At 37.7% G+C, this 23045-nt stretch overlaps 1 protein-coding gene across 10 annotated transcripts in view; it reads left to right on the top strand.

Annotated features, from left to right (window-relative positions):
• The window catches only part of LOC138693819 (uncharacterized), a 148202-nt gene that overhangs the window by 98739 nt on the left and 26418 nt on the right, over nt 1-23045 (top strand). For all 10 annotated transcript variants that reach the window (XR_011330499.1, XR_011330498.1, XR_011330496.1 and 7 more), the window contains one exon: nt 1505-1565. Coding sequence is in view for 1 of the 10 variants with exons in the window: in XM_069817632.1 (XP_069673733.1) it covers nt 1505-1560 (56 nt within the window). In the remaining 9 variants the exon portion in view is untranslated. The remainder of the gene's footprint in view (nt 1-1504; nt 1566-23045) is intronic.

Here is a 23045-nt window from a genome sequence, read left to right as displayed (position 1 = left end):
TTCTTTAAAACAGTGTGCAGAGAAGAAACACTGCTGTGGAAAAGATCTGCATCTCAAAGTGAAGTTTGCAACTTCTTTTAACGTAGGATGCTCCTCCCGTCAGTATTATAAATATACATGCCGCCAGATTGCTCCTCCTGAAAGGCATCTAAATTTGTCACCCGCTCTACTTTTCTTTTCTTTCCCAGGGTTTCAAGTCAAGAAGGTCCATTTTCTTGCTCATTCATTTTAAAATTTTCCTTTCCTATTTTAACGATGGTGTTTTTTCCTATTTTGAGAGCCTCTGCAGTACTATTTACCACCTGTTGTACTGGAATAAGAGGCCCGCCATTATCTCTTCTTTCTCGAAATAGTCCCGCACATTACAAACCATTTCTCTTGCCTGACTTGGAAGAGGAGCGTCTTTTCCGTTTCTTCTTGCTGTCCCTTGCAGCACTCCTTTTTCCATCTGAGCCTGTGGCTCGTTTTGTGCCACTATCTGCCTTGCGACATGGTATAAGTGAAACACAAGGACACTATAAATCGCGTTACAAATACACTCACAACTAAACTAAATTTGAAACTAAACTCAAACTAAGCCTATCTTCATCAACAAAAAAACATCTACGAAAACAATATCAACAACAGAACACCAATACTTGCTGTAACACAGCAACGAAGATTCAACACTTCCAAACAAAGCATGTGCTCGCTTTGAAACAGTCGGCAACGTTGGCCTGTTGACATGGTCTCTGATTGGCTAGTTTGAGCAGTGGCCATGGTGACGCTTAGAAGCCACTGAAGTTTCAATACCTTTCTAGTTTTTCAGGGCGTAATGTTAGGGCCTGCAATGCAGGTTGGCCCACAAATACCACGCAAATAAAGAAAGTAACTACAGTTTGTTGAATGCCTCCTCTTCCTCTCTCTCCCCCCATTACGTGGTAGCTATTAGGTTACGTCCATTTTGGGCTTTTTTCCCTCCAAAATTTTCTAGAGCTCCTTCAGTGGAGCAGCAAAACCCGAAATGAGACAAGTGGCCTCAGTTTTTCTCAGCCCCAAACTCCCTTGCAAGGAACCTTTTAAAGTTTCTCTTCCCATTTGCCTCTCTTTCAGTTCATTCAGCTCCTTCACGTCCAGGGACAAACTCTCGATCTTCACTGTCATGGACAGCCAGGAGCGCAGCATGGGTTCGCATCCCCTTTTGGCCTCTATACCTCTGTATTGACTAGTTATCAAAATATCTAGCTTGTGTTTATCAGGTGTTTTCTGTCTTGAACATTTTGGAGATTTGAAATTAGTAATATTGTTTCAACCAGGTATTTCCTAGAAAACACCATTTCAGTATATGGCTGGCACTTTAAGCAAATGGAATAGTTCTTGGGTATTGAATGTAACTGTGCTCAGTAATACCGAACTGGCTACTAAATCTTAGTGTGTATTAAAATTATTAATAAATGCAGTAGAATATATAATCCAGTGACAAATTTTTGAACATAATAATTACTGGTTTCTTTTCTTTTCACAGATGAATCTTCAGCCTTCCGAACATCAGAGAGGCTTCTGAAGATTATCCACTGCTAAAGCCTGTAAGTAATTAACTCTGTTATACAAAACTACAAAGACTACATTGTTAGGGGTTATGATTTTTAGAAATTTAGCATTTTGATTTTAACATTTAGCATTTTGTAGCTTTCATACATTCGTCATTTTGCGTTCTGTGGCGTTTTGAAGGAAGAAATGGACTCTACGCCAATATAGGAGGATAGGTCATGTCTTTTGAAAATATTGGGGATTAAAATAATACTTACATAGAGGTACTAATTTAATTTATGACCCTGTTAATCATGTTAATGAATTCGTAACAAAGAAATCATAGAAGAAACACGCCTGTACATTTTCTTCTGTCATTCGTGTTGTCTTATTACTTCCTACATTAAATTGTATTTACTGAAAAATCTTTCAGCATCAACGCTGCTGATAGGACCCAAAATATATTGCAGAATGCTTAGGTGGCTACTTAAGCTTTAAAGCCAATGACATTTACACCCAGTCCACATCTTTTTGTTCTGAATATTTTGAACAATTTTGGTATTAAAATATTCATAACCCTCAAGGAACTGTTCATGTTAACATACGGGAAAATTGTTTTTATTTTGGTCTCACATAACTTTAAAACAACTGATAATAACTGGCAAGTAAAGGTGGGGTCAAAAAGTTTAGCAACGCCTTGCCAAACAATATGTGCACAATTTTCCACCATGTGTGTAGTAAACTATGTTGCACTTGGCCGTACACTCCATAAACAGGGGAAGCTGCACTGTTTATTCCTCTTAAGTCGAAGGATGTGACACAGCACATGTACAATGCACAGTTAAGTGAAGGAGCTTGCATGCCATAGGTAAAGCCAGTAATCAACAGTAATATACACTTAAACAGAGTTACAGCCAGAGCATTCTTCGTTTGGCAACCCTGAGTGGAGGCCAAGGTGGATGCTAGATGGAGCACGAGGTTTGAAATTGGTATTGACATAATAGTGCTGGAGTAAGTAGAACCCGTCACCCTATTAACCGATTGGCAGATTATCCGACTGTCTTTCTTTCGCTCTTTCCTTACTCTCTTTCTTTCTTTGCTGTGGGTAGTACTGTACCTTATGTTATTACTTATTTGTTTAGAGTGTATTATTACAAGCCTTTGTTCTTTGGTGCTGTGGAACATTCGAATTGCAACAATGCTTTCTTTATTATAGAAAGATCTACTACCTAGTACTGATCTTGTAATAAAATGAAGCTGACACAATAAGAAATTAAACTTGTGAAACATATTGAGAAAGTAGTTTTGACAGTTCCGCAGTGTAGGTGTTGTTAAATATTGTGCATTGTCGACTTTAAACTCATTTTAAGAGTGGTATTCACCTGTTCGTTTGGGTTCTGACTTTATTGTGAAATGTCCGTTTAATATTTTGTGCATTTGACAGTTCATATTTTTAATGTAAACTTCTTATTATCGTTCCCAGTTCTCTGATGTGTCTAAACCACCACAAACTCAATTTTACAATTTTTTTAGCAAAATGTCTGGTAAGATTCTCGCACGGTTAGTGAAAATTTTACATTGGCAAATGTTTCTATGCAGCCACAGCATGACTATGTTCTTCTCAGGACTGTAGTTTCACATCCCCTGTGAAAACTCAGTTTATAACAATAATAATAATAGTAATAATAATAATAATAATAATAATAATAATACACAAAATTTTAAATACCGATAATGTAAGTTGTACTTAATTTTAATAATGACTCCCCTTAACAAAATACTGCATAGGCCATTGTAACTGATAATGGAAATAATGGATAAACTCTTAACAAAGAAAACTGTCCAAAATAAAACTTCAATTAACGGGAACAGGATGACAAATTGATTTGCAGTAGCTCACATTCATCATCACTGCGAGGATCAATGAAAGGTGTGCAAAGCAGGGAAAGAGAAAACATAGTGCATAAGGGCCGGTGCCCTACATGGGCTGACACGCTATGAATTACTATTAGTGTGTAATATATGAACACCTATAAATAGAGATAGAGAGAAGTATTCCTGTCCACTCACTCTGCTACATAGTACTGTCGTGCCCTCTACCACGAACAGGGCGGATGGCTTATCTTTGAGAAAATCGCGAGTTATATCCCACTTACGAAAACCAAAATATTTTGTTGTGCCCTTTTTGGCATAGCAACAAATTTATCAAGACAACACAAACGAATTACACTGCATTGCACTTCCTATCTCTCTGACGATTTATATACTGTACTTCCTCCTTATAGATAGGAGGGATTCCTTATTTAGAATGTGATCTCAGGCTTTCTAGCTATTCACTATTACTAAGTTTATTAACAAAATATCAAATTAGAACAGATAAATATTGAGTATTGAAATGGAAGGATTATTTCTGAAGTCTCGTAATGGCTGTTAATTGTAAAGTATGAGAATTGAATAGTTAATTTTACTTACAGTTTCTGTAGGGCGAACCCTGTGCTATTCAAAGAAGATGCCATTTTCCGCCTTCTTTCTGGACGTCTGGAAGTTACGACTGCCACTGCATGACTGCTGTCTTGACCAAAGACTAATGATCACAATTTGGACGTTTCATGTCCATTTTATAAGTTCTCGAACCACGCCCTTGCGACGTAACAGAGTGATGCTACTTTGCCCGCGAATCTTCTATGAAGACAGTATTGCATTGACCAAACACCACACTTCTGATTCCTAACCATTATTTCGGATCGGCATTTCCTGTTGTCACTTGCAACAGTACAGATTTAAGGAACTCTCACGATTGAATGTCTGTTTTTGATTGAACCAATAGAAAATCAGAATTCAAAATGATCACCAATTAGAAGTCTTGCAAGAGACGCGGTTTGTTAATGATTGCTGCATAATCTGAGTATTTTTCGTTATATGTCAGCTGTTGCATAAGAATGGCTTTGCACTAAAATGCAAGCGTACACATTTCCTGCCTTGTTCAAGGACTGGACTTTGCTTCTTGCTGACTTCACTAAGATGCACAACTGTAATTGCAACAGGAAGCTGCCGCCTGTCTTCAATGATTAAACTGAGTGTACGATTTCATTACTTTCAAATAAAGTGAAAATGTATTGCTTATGGCCATAACAAAGTTATGATTGCGTATCATAATCCTTGGGCACAACAATGCCCTCTTCTTTTTAAAAGACGATGCCGTAATAGGCATGTGCTTTTACTCCTAATCAAATGAATGGCAAGACATGTCAGATCCTGTGAAGTATGACTATCACACAAGTCTTAGTAGACCTTTTTCTGTTAGGCTTACGGGGTGTAGTTCCCTCACTAGTGGCCCTCAGAATCATTCAGGCTTGCAGGATTTTAATCCAATATATAGGCCATCATTCATTCTTATTGAGGATTTGGATCGTCTGTGTCTTGTAAGCTAGTGTTGTATCATTCACATTACAAATTACAAGAAAAGTCTTTATGGAGGGCGAAGTGCCAAAGATTTTGACTTTCATAAGCAATAGATCGAAATTGATATAATTTTTGACATTGATATTATAATGGCGGTAGGACTGCTGCTATTTAATAAATCTGATGTATCTATGCATTAAATGAGTAATCCATTTACGTAACGAGGCATAATTTAATGTAAACTGAGTTCCTGGATGTTTTAATTTATAACTTTGCAGGGTGTCTGTCATTTAACTCGATAGTATTTACGAATTTTTTGCACACAAAGTGATATGCTGGCATCATCTGAGACTTAGCACTTACATGTTAGATACAAGAATAGTGATGTCATTCACAAAAATGATCAGTAAAGAATAATCTTCTTCAATACAAATTTTCTTCATTGAGGCGAAGAGATGACTGTTGCAAAATGAAGAGTAGTATCTAGGCCCTGGAGACAAATCTAGGTCCGGCGAAGACTGTGTTGGTTGAAGCTGGGCCAGCGCAGGCATCGGTTGATATATCTGCTTTCCTCGCAGTAGGGATGGGAGTTCTGGTTTCTTGCACTGGGCCAAGCTCCATCTCGTTCTGGCCTTCTCGTAAAGGTTCTGCTGTCTCTGGTTGTTTGCGGGTGAGCTTATATAACCGGACACCATGCAGACGTGGACATTGTCGGTATGTCTGTAGCGTACAAGCAAGACACAATATAACTCCTGTTATGGTTAAAGCAATTAGCCAGGGGTTTGCACTTACTTGTGTGGGGGATTCTTCTACTTTAGATTTTACACTTTTAATCTTCTCTTGTAATCATAGAGGAATTACAAATCATTATTAAAATCTTTAATATTTGGAAGCATATTCTTAAGTAATGACATGTTGTTCACATAGATTTAGATCTGGATTAACTATTTCAGAAGTTATATCAGGGGACAATAACATCGTTAGGCTCATATACTGGGTGCAGTTTTCCAAAAACATGGGGAAACAGTTTAAACTGATCAGAATAAAAATGACAGTTTGCAGATATATTAATAATACCTGTCCCTTGGATAATAAATGTAAAAGTTTACGGTCGTGTAGCATTTGGGTTATGACAACTTCTAGTCATACGTACGGTAGCTGGTACGCTGTACACCCAATAATTATTCTGGTACGATCTGTACCATACAGGTCACCTGTGTGGTCCAACCAGCCGTCGGTCACACAGTCTCATTGCTTCCTGGGATTTAAAAAAAAATAGAGCTGCTAAACAATGTGATTGCAAGGAGGCTGAAAAAATAACATCTGGGGGACATAACATGTACATTTCATCTCTACTTTGAGATAGATCATTCTCTTCCATGAGAGCATAAAATTGCCTGTCACTTGTGAAGACAAAGTAAGGAGCTTGTCCATTGCGGTTATATGAATGGATTGTCTAAATTCAATAAGAGTGCTTTCAATTTCGGTTACTCTCTGCGTTACTTTATTAATTTATTTTAACTACTGAATCACAAACTACTATCGTGAGCAGGAGTGTAGTAGCGAGTGTACAGTCTGAAACGAAATAATCTAATCAGTTGGTCTGAAACGTAAATTATATCTAAGGGAGGACATTTCATCACTATTCTGTCCTACGTTGGGTTCAGTTACCTCTTCATTATCTAAGTTAGAACTATCATCATCATCATCATCTGGGTTCATATCTTCACGGCGAGAGGAAACATAGGAAGCAGACGTCACATCAGAATTTGTCATGGTGAGGTCATTAGTTTTAGTTTCATGATAACCTATGCTCTGCTCAGCTGCAATTTTGATATTATCTCGGATATTGTCCCACACGCTATTAACATCTAACTCTTCCTCAGCTTCGTCAGCAGTTGCTAAAGCAGCAAACCTATTTGAAATTTCAACCTGATAACATTGCTTAGTTTCCTCGTCCTTTAATTTCAGAATATTGAATCTACTAAAAGCTATTTTGGGCAACTACTAAATATACATAGGCCAAATACAAATGATTGGGACGAAATTCAAATACAAACTGCTGCGCCATTTATACCGGAACCCACACTTTCTGAAGTCGAAATTGCGATAGAAAATCTGAAAAAGTACAAGTCTCCAGGTATTGTTCAAATTCCAGCAGAATTAATACAAGAAGGTGGAAGCGCATTATCTAGCAAAATTAGTAAACTTGTACTTGCAATTTGGAAAAAGGAAATTATACCAGAGCAATGGAATCGTACCTATTTTAAGAAGGGGGACAAGACTAACTGTAGTAACTTTCGAGGAATGTCACTTTTGTTGACGTCGTACAAAATTTTGTCGAATATCCTTTTGAGAAGATTAACTCCATATGTAGATGAAATTATTGGGGATCATCAGTGTGGTTTTAGGCGTAATAGATCGACTATTGATTAGATTTTTTGTATGCGACAGATATTGGAGAAAAAAATGGGAATATAAGGGTACAGTACATCAGTTATTCATAGATTTCAAAAAGGCGTATGACTCGGTTAAGAGAGAAGTTTTATATAATATTCTTATTGAATTTGGTATTCTCAAGAAACTAGTTCGATTAATTAAAATGTCTTAGTGAAACTTACAGCAGATTCCATATAGGCCAGTTTCTATCTGATGCTTTTCCAATTCACTGCGGGCTAAAGCAGGGAGATGCACTATCACCTTTACTTTTTAACTTTGCTCTAGAATATGCCATTAGGAAAGTTCAGGATAACAGAGAGGGTTTGGAATTGAACGGGTTACATCAGCTTCTTGTCTATGCGGATGATGTGAATATGTTAGGAGAAAATCCACAAACGATTAGGGGAAACGCGGAAATTCTAGTTGAAGCAAGTAAAGCGATAGGGTTGGAATTAAATCCCGAAAAGACTAAGTATATGATTATGTCTCGTGATCAGAATATTGTACGAAATGGAACTATAAAAATTGGAGATTTATCCTTCGAAGAGGTGGAAAAATTCAAATATCTTGGAGCAACAGTAACAAATATAAATGACACTCCGGAGGAAATTAAACGCAGAATAAATGTGGGAAATCCCTGTTATTATTCGGTTGAGAAGCTTTTGTCATCTAGTCTTCTGTCAAAAAATCTGAAAGTTAGAATTTATAAAACAGTTATATTACTGGTTCTTCTGTATGGTTGTGAAACTTGGACTCTCAGTTTTTAGAGAGGAACAGAGATTAGGGATGTTTGAGAATAAGGTTCTTAGGAAAATATTTGGGGCTAAGAAGGATGAAGTTACAGGAGAATGGAGAAAGTTACACAACACAGAGGTGCACGCATTGTATACTTCACCTGACATAATTAGGACCATAAAATCCAGACGTTTGAGATGGGTAGGACATGTAGCACATATGGGCGAATCCAGAAATGCATATAGAGTGTTAGTTGGGAGGCCGGAGGGCAAAAGACCTTTGGGGAGGCCGAGACGTAGATGGGAAGATAATATTAAAATGTATTTGATGGAGGTCGGATATGATGGTGGAGACTGGATTAACCCTGCTGTTCTGTTCGGGTCTATATGACCCGAAGTGAATATTTTTTTCTTAATATTTCCTTGAAATAGTGAGATATGCTTATGAGACTCAGTGACTTTGTCTAATAATGCAATATGCATTTGTGATTTAAAAATAATTTAAAATTTTCAAATAGATTTGTCATAATCTGTAATTGTTACTTGTGTAACGTTCGGGTCAATATGACCCAGCTTAAGATTTTATTATTTTTCTAATGTGGTATTAACATTTTTCAAGAATTTGTATCATGCTTTTATTATAATGAGTAGAAATTGAATTATTCCCAACAATTAGATACACTAATTTACAACAATGGACTGGTTTCCTTTTGTTTTTCTGAATGAATTCCTTCTAAACTGTTGCATTTTTTCTGGATAAATATTTCAATGTTGTTTCTCAGTTTGAGTTCACACACCATGACGGAAAGACCACTGATTAATGATCAGTTAGTATCAATTGTGAATTCCTCCGACAGTGAAGAGTTTATTTCGGAATTTGAAGATAATGTAAGTGAATCTGAAAGTGAAAATGATGACGATTTTGACAGTCAACAACCAGTTAATATTTTTCAGTCAATTCTTTCAAGAATAAAGCTATAGAGTGGAAGGTGAATCCACCTCCACAACAGGAGCATCTTTCTGCCTCGAACCTCAACAAGATTACACCAGGATTTACAAGGTATGCCACCATAATGAAATAATATAGATGCCAAACATAGAAGGACGGCAAGTTTATGGCCAGTAATGGGCAAATATCGACTGTATTGTTTACCAGGCTTATGTAGGACTCTTGCTTCTTGCTGGTGTGACTCGATCTCATGGGGAGTTAACAAAATGTTTGTGGGATCAGAAAACGGGCAGAAACATTTTGCGGGCAACTATGTCACTTGAAATCTTTTGCAAGATATCGCGTGTCTTTCGATTTGATAAGAAATCTACTAGAGAATAACGAAGACTCATTGATAAACTTGCTGCTATTCGTTGCATTTGGGAGAAATGTCTGGAGGTCCTTCCTAAATTCTTCAATCCTAGCGAAAATATCTGTCAAACAGTTAGTAGGACTTTGAAGTCACTGTCCATTCAAGGTGTATATTCCCAGCAAACCATCGAAATACGGAATAAAAAAAATATGGACGCTTTGTGACAGCAAAATTTCATATGCATGGATAGCACAAGTTTATACAGGGAATGAATATGCACTATCAGAAAAAAGTCAGGGTATGAGGGTAGTGTGTGATCTTTCCAGTAACCTACGGGGTCAAAATGTAACTTGTGACAAATTTTTCACTTCTTACAATTTGGAACAATACTTTTGAAAAAAAAATGACAATGTTGTTGGACTATACGTAAAAATAAGCCAGAACTTCCACAGCAAATGAACAAAAGGGAAATACATAGTTCTTCATTCTGCTTCACAAATGATACTACTGTGGTCAATTGTGTCCCAAAGAAAAACAAAAATGTTGTGCTAATGAGTACACTGCATCATGTCAATGAAGTCAGCAACAGGAATGATAAGAAACCTCAAATGAGTTAAGATTATAATGCATCCAAAGGGGCTGTAGACACACTTGACCAAGTAACATATACATATACTTGCAAAAGAAAAACAAACAGATGGCCGGTGATATTTTTCTATAACATTCTTGATGTTTCTGCTTACAATGCGTATGTCTTGTGGACTTCGATAGATCCAAATTGGAATGCAAATACATTGACTAGAAGGAGATTAATCTTAGAGGAACTTGAAAAATCACTGACAAAGGAACATATTTCATCAAGAAAGCACTTTTCAAGAACAGACGAAGCAATCAGAATTGTCAAGAACATTCAAAAACCTATAATGGTGACTACAGTACCGGTATCAGACTCTACAAGAGGAAAAACTGTAAAACGTGAACGCAGTAAGTTCTGTCCATCAAGCAATGACAATAAAACGATCATGTTGTATTGAAACTACAGCAAACATATTGTAAAGGTCATGTTATATATTTGAATCACATAATTGTAAGCAATGAGAAAGAATTGTGATTATGTATATCATATGTGTTACACAAAACATAAGACAGAAGTTTATCATTATAACATAGCACAAGCATTTACTTCAATCTATAATTTTCCAAGGCCTATTGTTATATTATAAGTTAAACATTTCATTCAAACAAGTATGTTTATTCAATTTGTTGTTATTAATTTTTAATAAGAATGTAGAAAAAAATTAATGAAAATGTAGGAAAATAAAATATCACAAACGAATAATAGTAAAAAAAGCAAAATAATGTAAGATTATAAAAATAAAAATAAAAAAATTAATAACAGTAATATTAACAATAACAATAATGATAAACTATGATATTGTGAGTTTTATTATTTACAACAATGTAATTTATTCGTCACAACAATAATTCCTTTCTACAATTCACCTTAACGCTCTCGTCAACAATTGGATCTTCACTCAACACAGTATTCGTTATAGCACTCCACCGACGACAATGACAATTTACTTGGACTATTACGCACAACAATGAACTGTTAATCTTAACTAATATTTACACAGTACTATTTACAAATCAGAACTACCAGTTCTCAGTTCACAGTTCTTCTATCTCAGTCACTCGATTTCACAGTATCTCGAACCACAGACCTTCAGAGACAGTTCACTGTACTCGAACTCGGGTCCCTCCAACTGCGGTCCACTGCACTCGAACTCAGGTCCCTCCAACTGCGGTCCACTGCACTCGAACTCAGGCCTTCGGATGCTGACGCAGATGCGGACGCACACTCGAGTCGAACTCTGGCTTGCTTGCTCTGGCTTACTCACTGACGGAATAACTGAAAACTCTGCTCTAGTTCGCTGGCGCTTCTTCTTTTATAGCAAAATCATAGTTGCGAGAACCTTCTACAGGTGTGTAGAGAATTATCTCGATATCTCTACAATGACAGACTTCTGGAATAGTCGAGAAGGTCGTTCCACATTCACTGCGTTAGTAGCAGCTGCGCGCGCAGACTCGTCGCGTTACGTAATACACCCTCTCTCTTCTCTCCACCGCGCGACGTCACTCAATGTTCCGTGGAGCCTGTGCGATCTGCTTTCATTCGGGACGCTGGTCGTGAGTTCGATTCTCACGTCGCTGTCACAATATTGTAGTCATGCGAATGTTCACAAACATGATTTTGTAATTTTATATGCAATTATCAGAGGTTGGGTCATATTGACCCGAACAGTACATTCGTATAGTAGAATGTAACAGAACAGCAGGGTTAATCTTGCTCAGGATAAAGACCATTGGCGGGCTTATGTAAGGGCGGCAATGAACCTCCGAGTTCCTTAAAAGCCAGTAAGTAAGTAAGTAAGGAAGGTCATTAGTTTGTGCAGTTACCTTTCTCGGTGCAGCTTGTAATAATACCTTAGCTGAGCTAGAGGTACATCATCTTCTTCATTGAAATCATCACTCTGGGGAACACGTAACTGACTAAGAGGAATATCGTCTTCCGAGGACCATCCGTCGTCACTATCCGCTGCTGCTGGTTCCTCACGAGGAGTTTCGTATGACTTCGGGTCGTCTCTAATTATTTCGATGGTTTCCGCTTCACTGAAACTACTGTCTTTGTCTGCTTGCCAGGGACGAAACTTGCCTTCTTTAATTTCAGACTCTGGGGGACATAGTTTCAACCAGTTTAGGTGCACTACCTATATTCTACCATCTTTGAACTTAATTCTGTAGTTCACTTCATTTAATTTTTCTACAACCTGAAATGGACCGATCCATGGTTTCGACAATTTTTTCGTTACACCTTTCTTAATTGCTGGAGAGTGTAGAAATATAAAGTCTCCTACCTTGAGACAACGAAACTTTACACTAGGATCTTTGTTGTACTGCTTTGTTTGTGCAGTCTTACTAGGAGCTATTCGGTTTCTTACTACCTTGTAAGCTTTTTCTAGTTTATCTGCTAAAACTTCGACATGCTCATCGGTTATGTTACTTCTCGAAAATTTCGGAACGATAACGATAGGAAATGGGAGCTGCATTTCACTACCGTGAAGCGAAAAATGTGGGGAATATCCCGTTACGGAGTACGGTGTACTCCTGTACGCCATCTGGACTATTGCTATCCATTTGTCCCAATCTTTCTGATCTGCACGTACAAAATGTAATAACATGTTAGTGAATGTTTGATGACTGCATTCCACTAAGCCATTCGACATAGGGTGATATGGACTCGTTTGTATTTTTTGAATTTGTAGCAATTTACAAACTTCTTTAAATAATTTAGACAAGAAGTTTCTACCCTGATCTGTAAGTAGCTTTTTCGGAGTGCCATGTCGTGCTACTATCGTCGTAACAAATTCTCTAGCTTTTGTTTCAGCAGTTTAATCAGAAATCGAGATTGCTTCGCTATACTTTGTGAAAGTGTCCATAAAAGTCAACAAATATGTGTTACCTGAAGTTGTTTTGGGAAATGGACCAACTATGTCCATACTTTCTAGTTCAAAAGGCTTTAAACAAGTAGCAAAGTTCTGTAATGGAGCTATAGGGTGCCTTCCCATCTTTCTCTCATTACAAGATACACATTTCGTGATGTAATTTTCAATATCAGTTTTCATATTCGGTCAGTAAAATCGTTGCCTAAGCAGTTCGAATGTACATTTTTGACCTTGATGTGCACCAATAGGAGTATCATGGTAAGTATTCAAAATCAAATTTCTCATAGGACAAGGAACAACTAACCGTTGCTCTGAGTTCAACTGCTTTGTATCGAAACAAAACAGAATACTGTTTTCGTCTAACTTAAATCTTTCTGTATCTGCTACCCATTCTAAGTACTTTGGTTCTGCCATCTGAAGATTTCTGAGTGATTGACTGTCTGTTCACTTTTTATAGCGAAAACATTGTGCATTCGAGATAAAGTGTCAGCATTTTGGTGACGTTTACCGGGTTTGTATTGGACTTGGAATTGAAATTCAGAAAGTCTTAAAGTCCAACGAAGTAGTCTAGAATTTGGTTCCTTTAAACTCATTAACCAGCTGTGTGATCGGTCACGGCTATGAACTCATGACCATATAGATAACAACAAAAGTGTTTCGTAGCCCATACAAGTGCTAGTAATTCCCTTTCTGTCGTGCTATAATTTCGTTCAGCTTTATTCAAAACTCTAGAGGCATATGCTACGGGATGTTCTTCTGAACCAACCTTTTGAGATAGCACTGCTCCGAGGGCAACTCCTGAGGCGTCAGTCGCTAAAATGAACGGTTGTTTAAAATCAGGATATTTCAAAGTAGGTTCACTGCACAAGGCTTTTTTCAATATGTCAAAGAATTCTTGTTGTGGTTCTAGCCATACAAACTGTTTATCTTTTCTTGTAAGTTCGATAAATGGTTTTGCAGTCTCAGCAAAATCTGCTATGTGCCTGCGATAGTAACCAACTAAACCAAGAAATGAGCGGACTTCCTTAACATCTTTAGGAATCGGAAATTCTTGTACAGCTTGTACTTTCTTTGGGTCTGGGCAAATGCCATTCCTATCTGCCACATGTCTGAGAGAGATAGTCGATTTCGTGCACGGCAAATGTACACTTCACAGGGTGTGCTTTTAAGTTTGCATCTCTTAATCTTTGTAAAACTTCTCGAAGTCTTTCAGCATGCTCTGCTATGGTTGAACTGTACAGGACGATGTCATTAATATACATAAAACAGGATACTCTCTTTAGGCCGGATAGTACTCCGTCCATCAATCTCTTATATGTGCTTGGGGCTCCAACCAAACCATATGCCATTCTGTTATATTCATAAAAACCTAGTGGGGTGCTAAAGGCAGTCTTTTCTTTATCCTTTTCTTCGATTTCCACTTGCCAAAAGCCACTGTAAAGATCAATTTTACTAAAATGCTTTGTACCAGAGAAACTTTCTAATGTTTCAACTATATGGGGAATGGGGTATGAGTAACAAGAGCTCGCAAAGATATGCAATGCAACAAGAGAAGAAAACATTGACCGTGATGTTCAATGTGACAAATGGTCACACCCTGCAGACATTGTCAAAATAAAAGTGAATAAAAATAAGACTCACAAGTTTGAAGTATTTACTGACGGAAGTAAAAGTGAGAGAGGAGTAGGTTCGGGAATCGCAATATTTACAGATGGAACACTTACACATAAACTGAAATTCAGACTGGTGCGAGGTGTTGTAATAACCAAGCTGAACAGATGGCAATTGTGAAGGCTTTAGATAAGATAATAGAAAAGATAAGACAGACAAGACAGTTGCAATATAACAACAACCATAAGAAGAATGTAGGACGAAACTCAGACAACTGGATCATAGAATTCAGCTGGAGTAAAGCATGCGGCAATGAACTTGCTGGCCAACTAGCGAAGCAAGCATCTCAAGACAGTGAACTGGAAATCTGTTACGAGAAGATTCCAAAAACCGAAATACTACCTGACATGAAACAACATAGTTTATCGAAATGGGAAAGCTTGTGGCAAACTATGTCGAAAGGGCAAATTACAGAATCATTCTTTCCAACATGTGTCAAATACGATAAACCACGGTGTCATTAAAGTAAATAATAAACTAATCTAACCTGTCACAGATTCGTATATGCAAGGAAAACAAAAGCCTTTAACTAACCTAACCTAATCTAACCTGTCACAAATTCGTACATGCAAGGCATAACGTGAGTGTACACTAGCATGAAATGTCACCAAAGTTATGTTGGTATTGCAGAGGAGGCAGCTGAAGGTGTGGGAAGCAGGGTACGAGCAGCAGTTTAGCCTAAATAATCACGGAAGTCCCAATATTACAAGGAAGAAAAAAAGATGAGGTAATTATTCACTTCTCTGCCAAATTTATACGGGAACAGCTAAGTGGCCTTAGGTATGTGACAAGGTTAGTGGGTTAGTCGAGGGGATATACATAACTAGCCTATTAATGTGACAAGGTCACTTATAGGCCTATATCTCAACTAACCCACTAACCTTGTCACATAGTGAGTTAGTCGAGGGGATACATAACTAGCCTACTAATGTGACAAGGTCACTTATAGGCCTATATCTCAACTAACCCACTAACCTTGTCACATAGTGGGTTAGTCGAGGGGATACATAACTAGCCTACTAATATGACAAGGTCACTTATAGGCCTATATCTCAACTAACCCACTAACCTTGTCACATAGTGGGTTAGTCGAGGGGATACATAACTAGCCTACTAATGTGACAAGGTCACTTATAGGCCTATATCTCAACTAACCCACTAACCTTGTCACATAGGTCGGCTGCTTGGCCATTCCTACATAGGCCTAAATTTGGCAGATATAAAAATAATTACCATGATGTTTCGTGTTTTCCGCTTTTATTTTATTTTTCAACATGTTGTAAAACCCCCTAAAATTGGGGGATTTTGAAGAAAAAAAATAATAATATAAATCTGGGACAGAACGAAAGGGAAAACCGCAATAAGCAGAACGTAGAAGCTCCACCCACCACCCCTTCCCTACTTGCTCATCAGACACACTACGTGATAGGTGAGTGTTATGTCGAATGCAAATTTCATGTGGGTGAGCATAACTTCCCCTACTGGCGTTCTCTTTATTGCGATTTATCCGAACGAAACAATTACTTAAGTTTATTACTGATCCCTTACTGCAAACATTAAACTTCGAAGGAAGTTTCAGTCACGTATTGCCAGTATAGGGAATTAGAAACAAACACTGAAAATGCCTTAGTTTTGTAGTGTGGAATAGTAGAAACTCGATGTGATCTCTCGGAGAGCTGTGGTCCCACCCAACCCGACCTAAATAGGTTCCTTACTTATATAGGAAAATCGTCCTGCTTGGATGAAGAAGGTGGCCATATTTCTTCATTGTGATGTAATTTGAGGTGGAGTGGGAGAATGATTCCAGTATCGCCAACTGTGGTATCCATTCATATAATCTTACACACCTAACCTAACCTAATGTGCTACACACCTATTGTAACATTCCTCACGTTTAGCACACCTGCTGTAACATTCCTCACATTAGTTTCGTTTGCTGATATTGGCATCCCTGCTACGTCGTCTGGTGGAAATCGAGAGTCATCTAGTGGCAATGAAGTGAAAGTGTGTAGATCATCATGGTGGGAGGGACATATTCTGTGTTATCTGCAAGAATTATTGTGTCATCGTAGTGATAATTGCTTATATATTGTACATTAAAAATTGAAATGTGTCGTGGCTGTGATAAAAGTGTTAAAAATTGATTTCCAGCACCACAATCCCAGTGATAAACGTGTGAATATTCGTTAGGAGTCCATTGGCAGTGGCAAGAGGAAAATGAAGGTTGACCTGTGTCTGTTTTTATTTTTTTAAATTTTATTAAGTTACTTTACGACGCTGTATCAACATCTCAGGTTATTTAGCGTCTGAATGAGATGAAGGTCATAATGCCGGTGAAATGAGTCCGGGATCCAGCACCGAAAGTTACCCAGCATTTGTTCGTATTGGGTTCAGGGAAAACCCCAGAAAAAACCTGAACCAGGTAACTTGCCCCGACTGGGATTCGAACCCGGGCCACCTGGTTTCGCGGCCAGACACGCTGACCGTTACTGCACAGGTGTGGACCACCTTTGTCTGTTGTGGCATCATTTTGTTGTTCTGTGGTTATGGCTTGTGTGTGGTAGAAACCTGGCTAAATATCCTATTTCTTCCTCTGCCTGTCTGGTAAGAGGTTTGGCGAGTTCTTCGTAGGTCGTAGGAGTAACGTAGGGATGGTTCTTAAGTTACCGATGGGAAAAGTTCTTTTCGCTAACTCATAGACGAGTCTGGATGATATGTATTTAGACATACAGGGAACGTGCCATGACTTTTCTAATGTTTTTAGATAATTTTTGCTTCTTTCCATACCAGTCCTAGGCCATAACTGAGGATGGGCGTAATCTTCGCTTGAAATAAAATCATGGCTGTGTCTAATGATAGGGAACAGATGCATTATAGGACCCACCCTAAATATAAAAATATGCAAAGCCGCAAAAATAGGTCAACAGAAGTAGCATTTCGATCAATTAAATTATCAATATATATCGTTTTTATTATGTTGCCAACCAACCAATATTATTTAAAATTAGTTTCATCAGAATCATGGCGGCAATTTCGAATGCTATAGTTAAATATCAAAAAGAAGTGTATCAAATTCTCCCTCTTGGCTTAAAATGTAAGCCTAGAAATGGAAATTATGGAATTATAAATAGAAACTTTGTAGTTGCTTTGTCCATGAATACAGATATGTTCTATGGTTTTTTATGTGATTGTGGTTTACTTAGGAGTGAAATGTTCTGCAATACATGTAATTCTGGGATGAGTTTGAAAAAATGTAAAAGTAAACGAGATGGACTTATATGGAGATGCTATCAAAAAATACAAGGTAAACAGTGTGGAAAAACGAAATCGATAAGATGTGGATCGTGGTTTACACAGAGTAAATTAACAATGCAAGAAGTAATGTTGTTAACCTATGATATTGTGAATGGTTGTACGAATGCACAAATTGAAAAGGAATACTTCTTTGGAGATCACACTATTACAGACTGGAGGCAATTTATTGATGAGGTTGTACAAGTAAACAGCGAAAAAGTTGGAGGAGATGGTAAGGTAGTAGAAATAGACGAAAACAAATTTGGTCGTCGAAAATATAACAGAGATCATTTCGTGGGAGGGCAGTGGGTTTTGGAGGAGTGGAAAGGGACAGCGGGAGATGGTTTTTAGTAGCAGTACATGATAGGAGTGAGAAAACACTAATCGAAGTGATTGAAAACTGGATCCATCCTAAAATTACAATAATATCAGACTGTTGGAAAGCGTATTCAAACCTTAGTAAGTGTGGTTACCAGCATCTAACAGTAAACCATAGCATTGAGTTCGTTAATACTGAAACAGGAGCCCATACGAACACAATAGAAAGTACATGGAGGCGTGTTAAAGCATCACTACCAGCCTACAAAGAGTTTGTGAAGTACTTGGCCCAATATATGTTCAGGAAAAGAATAAAAAGCGAAGGACAAGACATTACAAAGAAATTCTTGGAAATTGTTGGGGAAATTGATTGGAGTAAAAAGTGAAAAAATGTGTTTCTAAAGACAATGTTGGTTTGTTGTTTGATTTAATATCATAATTGTGGGGGGGGGGGAATGTAATCAAGTACTATATCATATTATTCTCAGTGTTGGATTTTTTAAAAATTGTTTTTATGGTGCTGCGATTTTAAGTTTTGATAACGTAGCATGTAAATTTACCTAAATTGTACGATAATTGATATTGTTTTGCTTTAAGTTCAGTGTTACTGTTTTTGGCGAAACTAGTGCTGAGTTAGTTCCTGTGATTTTGGAAGTGAATTTCTAAGGGATTTTTTTGGAGGTGGATTTGAAAACTTGAGGATTTTATACGGGTATATTTGAAGAAAAGGAAATTGTTTGGAAATGTATTAAATTGCGTCTGGATTGATAGGTGCGTGGTCATGGACGTACAAACATTGTGACTTCTAGTGAAGGAAAGGAAATTAGAGATATAAAACATACAATACTATGTAATGTGAAGAACGCAAAACTTGTATTAATCCAATAATTACTGAAATATAGTGGAGCATAACAAATAATAATGAAATAAACACACACTTTCCATAATGCAACTTAGTTTGCATGTCAGCCATTAAACTAGCCACCAATAGACCATTAATGATAACACCACTAAAAAGAAACATCGCGAGGCTTTGCCAGCACTTGAAAATCCTGCATAGTTTCGTATATTCAAGGCACAACAATGGCCTAAACTAACATAACCTAACCTGTCACAGATTCGTATATGCAGTGCTTAGCGCGAGTGTACACTAGCGTGAAACTTTCGTAATATCACCAAAGTTATATTGCTATCACAGAGGATCAAGAGGGCTTAGAATATACAGGGTGTTTAAAAAATACGGGGCATAATTTCGGGTATGTATTTCCCACATGTAGACAATCAAAATAGTTCATTACAACATGTGTCCGGAAATGCTTCATTTCCAACTTATGGCCTTCACAACATTGAAATTCGCCGGAACATGTACAGGCCCTGTCACCAACAGATTACCCTGCACGAGTTAGGATCTGTTAGTGGTTCTTGCAGCAGTGTGGTGTAAATCCGAACTTTCCTGCCTTAGTATTATTTACAGATGAAGCACAGTTCACACGAGATGGCATAACAAATTTCCACAATCAGCATGTACTGTATGGGCGTATGAAAACCCACGTGCAACTGTTCCATCTCGTCACCAGGTGCGGTTCTCCCTCAACATGTGGGCTGGTATCATTGGTGATCGATTAGTTGGACCCCATGTACTTGTAAACAGACTTACGGGGCAGGCATAAACAAACTTCCTGGAAAACACCATACCTCATGTTTTAGAAGACACTCCACTGATCAATCGTCAACACATTCACTTCTTGCATGATGGCGCTCCTGCACACTTCAGTCGTACAGCTCGCCGGTACTTGGATCGAAGGTTTCCTGATCGATGGATAGGTAGAGGTGGCCCAATTGCTTGGCCTCCACGCTCACCTGATCTGAACCCTCTCGATTTCTACTTGTGGGGCCATTTAAAATAATTGGTTTATTCATCTCCGGTGCCTGATTTGGAATCCCTTCAGAATCGAATTGTGGCATGTTCTGAGGACATACGCAATACTCCTGGAGTTTGGGATCGTGTTCACAAGTCAATGAGACATCGATGTGAGGTCTGTATTCAAGCAGGAGGTGGACATTTTGAACATCTTCTGTAATGACAACGACCTGCAGAAAGAAAAACGTTCCGGTGAATTTCAATGTTGTGAAGGCCATAACTCGGAAATGAAGCATTTCCGGACACATGTTGTAATGAACTATTTTGATTGTCTACATGTGGGAAATACAGTACATACCTGAAATTATGCCCCGTATTTTTGAAGCACCCTGTATATGAGAGGGGTGCATAAGCTAGATTAAGTGTAATCTGTCAATAAGCTTCTCGTAGCTACCAGAGGAGCGCCACGAGCAAGCAAAAAATTGCGGGAAAATAAAGATTTCTCTTCCCTTCCCCTCTGTAGTAGTATTATTACTTACAATTTCAAGACTTCGCCGATAATTACTTACACCTCCACGTGAATTATTTACAAATTCTCTCCGTTATATATCAATGTTTGACATGTAACCATCCCTATTACAATTATTTATTAATTTTCTTTGGAATAAAGTTCTTGAGCCAACATCATCAGGATTTTCAGAACGTGATGTGCCAGGAAGTGAAGGTAGGAAAAGAGCTGTGAAATATGAAATGAATTAGACATAACCAACCAAATATTTTTTTCTTAAACATACAAGATATTTTGTTACAATTAAATTCCACTGTTTTATTGCAATACAGAAAAGATTTCATGATCCTAAGTTCACTATTAGTACACTAATGTAATTAACATCACAGGAAAGTGTACAAAAAGTCATACGTATACTTAAGTCTGTTGGAAATCAGAGATTATTTCATGAAAAAATATTTAAAGTCAGTTTATTTCATTTTCTTAAATGTCTAGATTTATTATTAGAGTTATTATTCTGTTATGAAGAAAATAAGTTCAAATCATCCTCAGTAGAAATTGGAGTCTGCAATGCTGTATTCTTATTGTCTTGTACAAATAAATGAGGCGTTCTGAGCTAGTGGATCATTTCCATGAGCTGTAGTTTTGAGATAATAGGACTTAGAGTTTTTTTTGGGGGGGTTATTTTACGACGCTGTATCAACATCTAGGTTATTTAGCGTCTGAATGATATGAAGGTGATAATGCCGGTGAAATGAGTCTGGGATCCAGCACCGAAAGTTACCCAGCATTTGCTCGTATTGGATTGAGGAAAAACCCCGAAAAAAACCTCAACCAGGTAACTTGTCCCAACCGGGATTCGAACCCGGGCCACCTGGTTTCACGGCCAGACGCGCTGACCGTTACTCCACAGATGTGGACAGGACTTAAAGTTAACCTGCTCTAGTAATAATAATAATAATAATAATAATAATAATAATAATAATCCGTGGCGCTACAACCTGTGAAGGGCCCAGACCGACCAGCCGGCTGTTGGCCTCACGACCCCATGCCGAAGCAGAAGTGGACGATCATCCAATCAGAATGGAGGTATCGTGTGGTTAGCACGATGATCCCCCCCAGCCGTTATAGCTGGCTTTCGTAACCGGATTTCACTACCTACCGTAGCTCCCCAAGTGCATCACGATGCTGAGTGGGCACCGATCCCATACACTGGCCGAAATTTCACGAGAAAATTTCTTCCCATATGAAGACTCGAACCAGCGCATATTTCTAACACGAGTCCTAGACAGGATGCCTTAGACCACGACGCCACGGTGCAGGACAAACCTGCTCTAGTATATTATCTAATTTCACTAGCAATAATTTTATTGCTCCATTCCCAAATTCTAGATTTATAAAATATAAACAATCGTGATGTTAATTGATGCAATGCTTTGGTGACTTGGCCCACTATGGCTCAGAACATAGTGAACAAATAATCTGAGCTAAAAGTGACTAGTGTCACCTACCGGCGAATGCTTGGAAATTAAGACTTGATCTATCACTGCTCGGAAAAAATCCAACTTCAGACAATCAGAAAATGAATTAAACTCAATGTATGAAAATTTGTGACTTAATCCACTTTAGCTCTGAACTCCTCAAATATTGATTTTTCAAATAAGTGATTACAATGTGTTAAGCCTTGTGATGACATTGAAGGCACATACATATTTTTTTTAAGATTAACACTTAATAGCATTATGCCAGTTTGTTCGTAATTTTCTACATTAAATTCTAGACTGTGTATGGGAATATTGGAGAGCAAGAGAGTTGATGGGTTTATTGAATGAAAAAACTCAGCATTAGTTAACAACATTAAATTTTATATGTTATTGAACATATTTAATAAGCTGCACTGATTAAAGAATTCATCCCAACCTATATCTATAATCTACAACTGAATTTACTTCCTTTATTGTATGATTTGTAGGAAGTCGTTAAAAATGTACACTGGTATGCATTCGCTCTTAATTTGGAGTATTAATCAAGATTATTTAGAGATTTACTTTTGCATAATTAGAAATAAGGATGGTAGAACAAGCCAGATAACTCTTCCTGCAATGATATTCAGTACAGTAATCGGGCATTGCTGCTTAAAATAATGTTATGTTCTAGTAACAAATGAAATTGTGAAAGAGGTTAATAGCTGGTGAGGGAATCTTTTAATTTCTCTGATGTTGATAATGAGATCGTGAATGCAAATGCATTATAATAATATATTGTTGGTTATATTGCTAAGAAGACCTGTGATGCTAAGCAGTGTGTTAATTGTCGTGCAGCTCTTGCAGACAATGAAAAATACAAGAGGGCATAACATTTATGTTCAAGGAATATGAAAAAGTTATTTATACATCCGCATGTCATAAAGGTGACCATATAGGTCCGGAAACAATAAAAAATGCATTTATTTGAATATGTAACATCAGTGGCGGCTCGTGAACTTGTGGATTGGGAGAGCTG

The sequence above is a fragment of the Periplaneta americana genome, unplaced genomic scaffold, assembly GCF_040183065.1.
Source record: "Periplaneta americana isolate PAMFEO1 unplaced genomic scaffold, P.americana_PAMFEO1_priV1 scaffold_22, whole genome shotgun sequence".
In the NCBI taxonomy this organism is placed as follows: domain Eukaryota; kingdom Metazoa; phylum Arthropoda; class Insecta; order Blattodea; family Blattidae; genus Periplaneta; species Periplaneta americana.
Note: the sequence above shows the minus strand (reverse complement) of the source record. Positions and strands in the feature narration are given on the sequence as shown.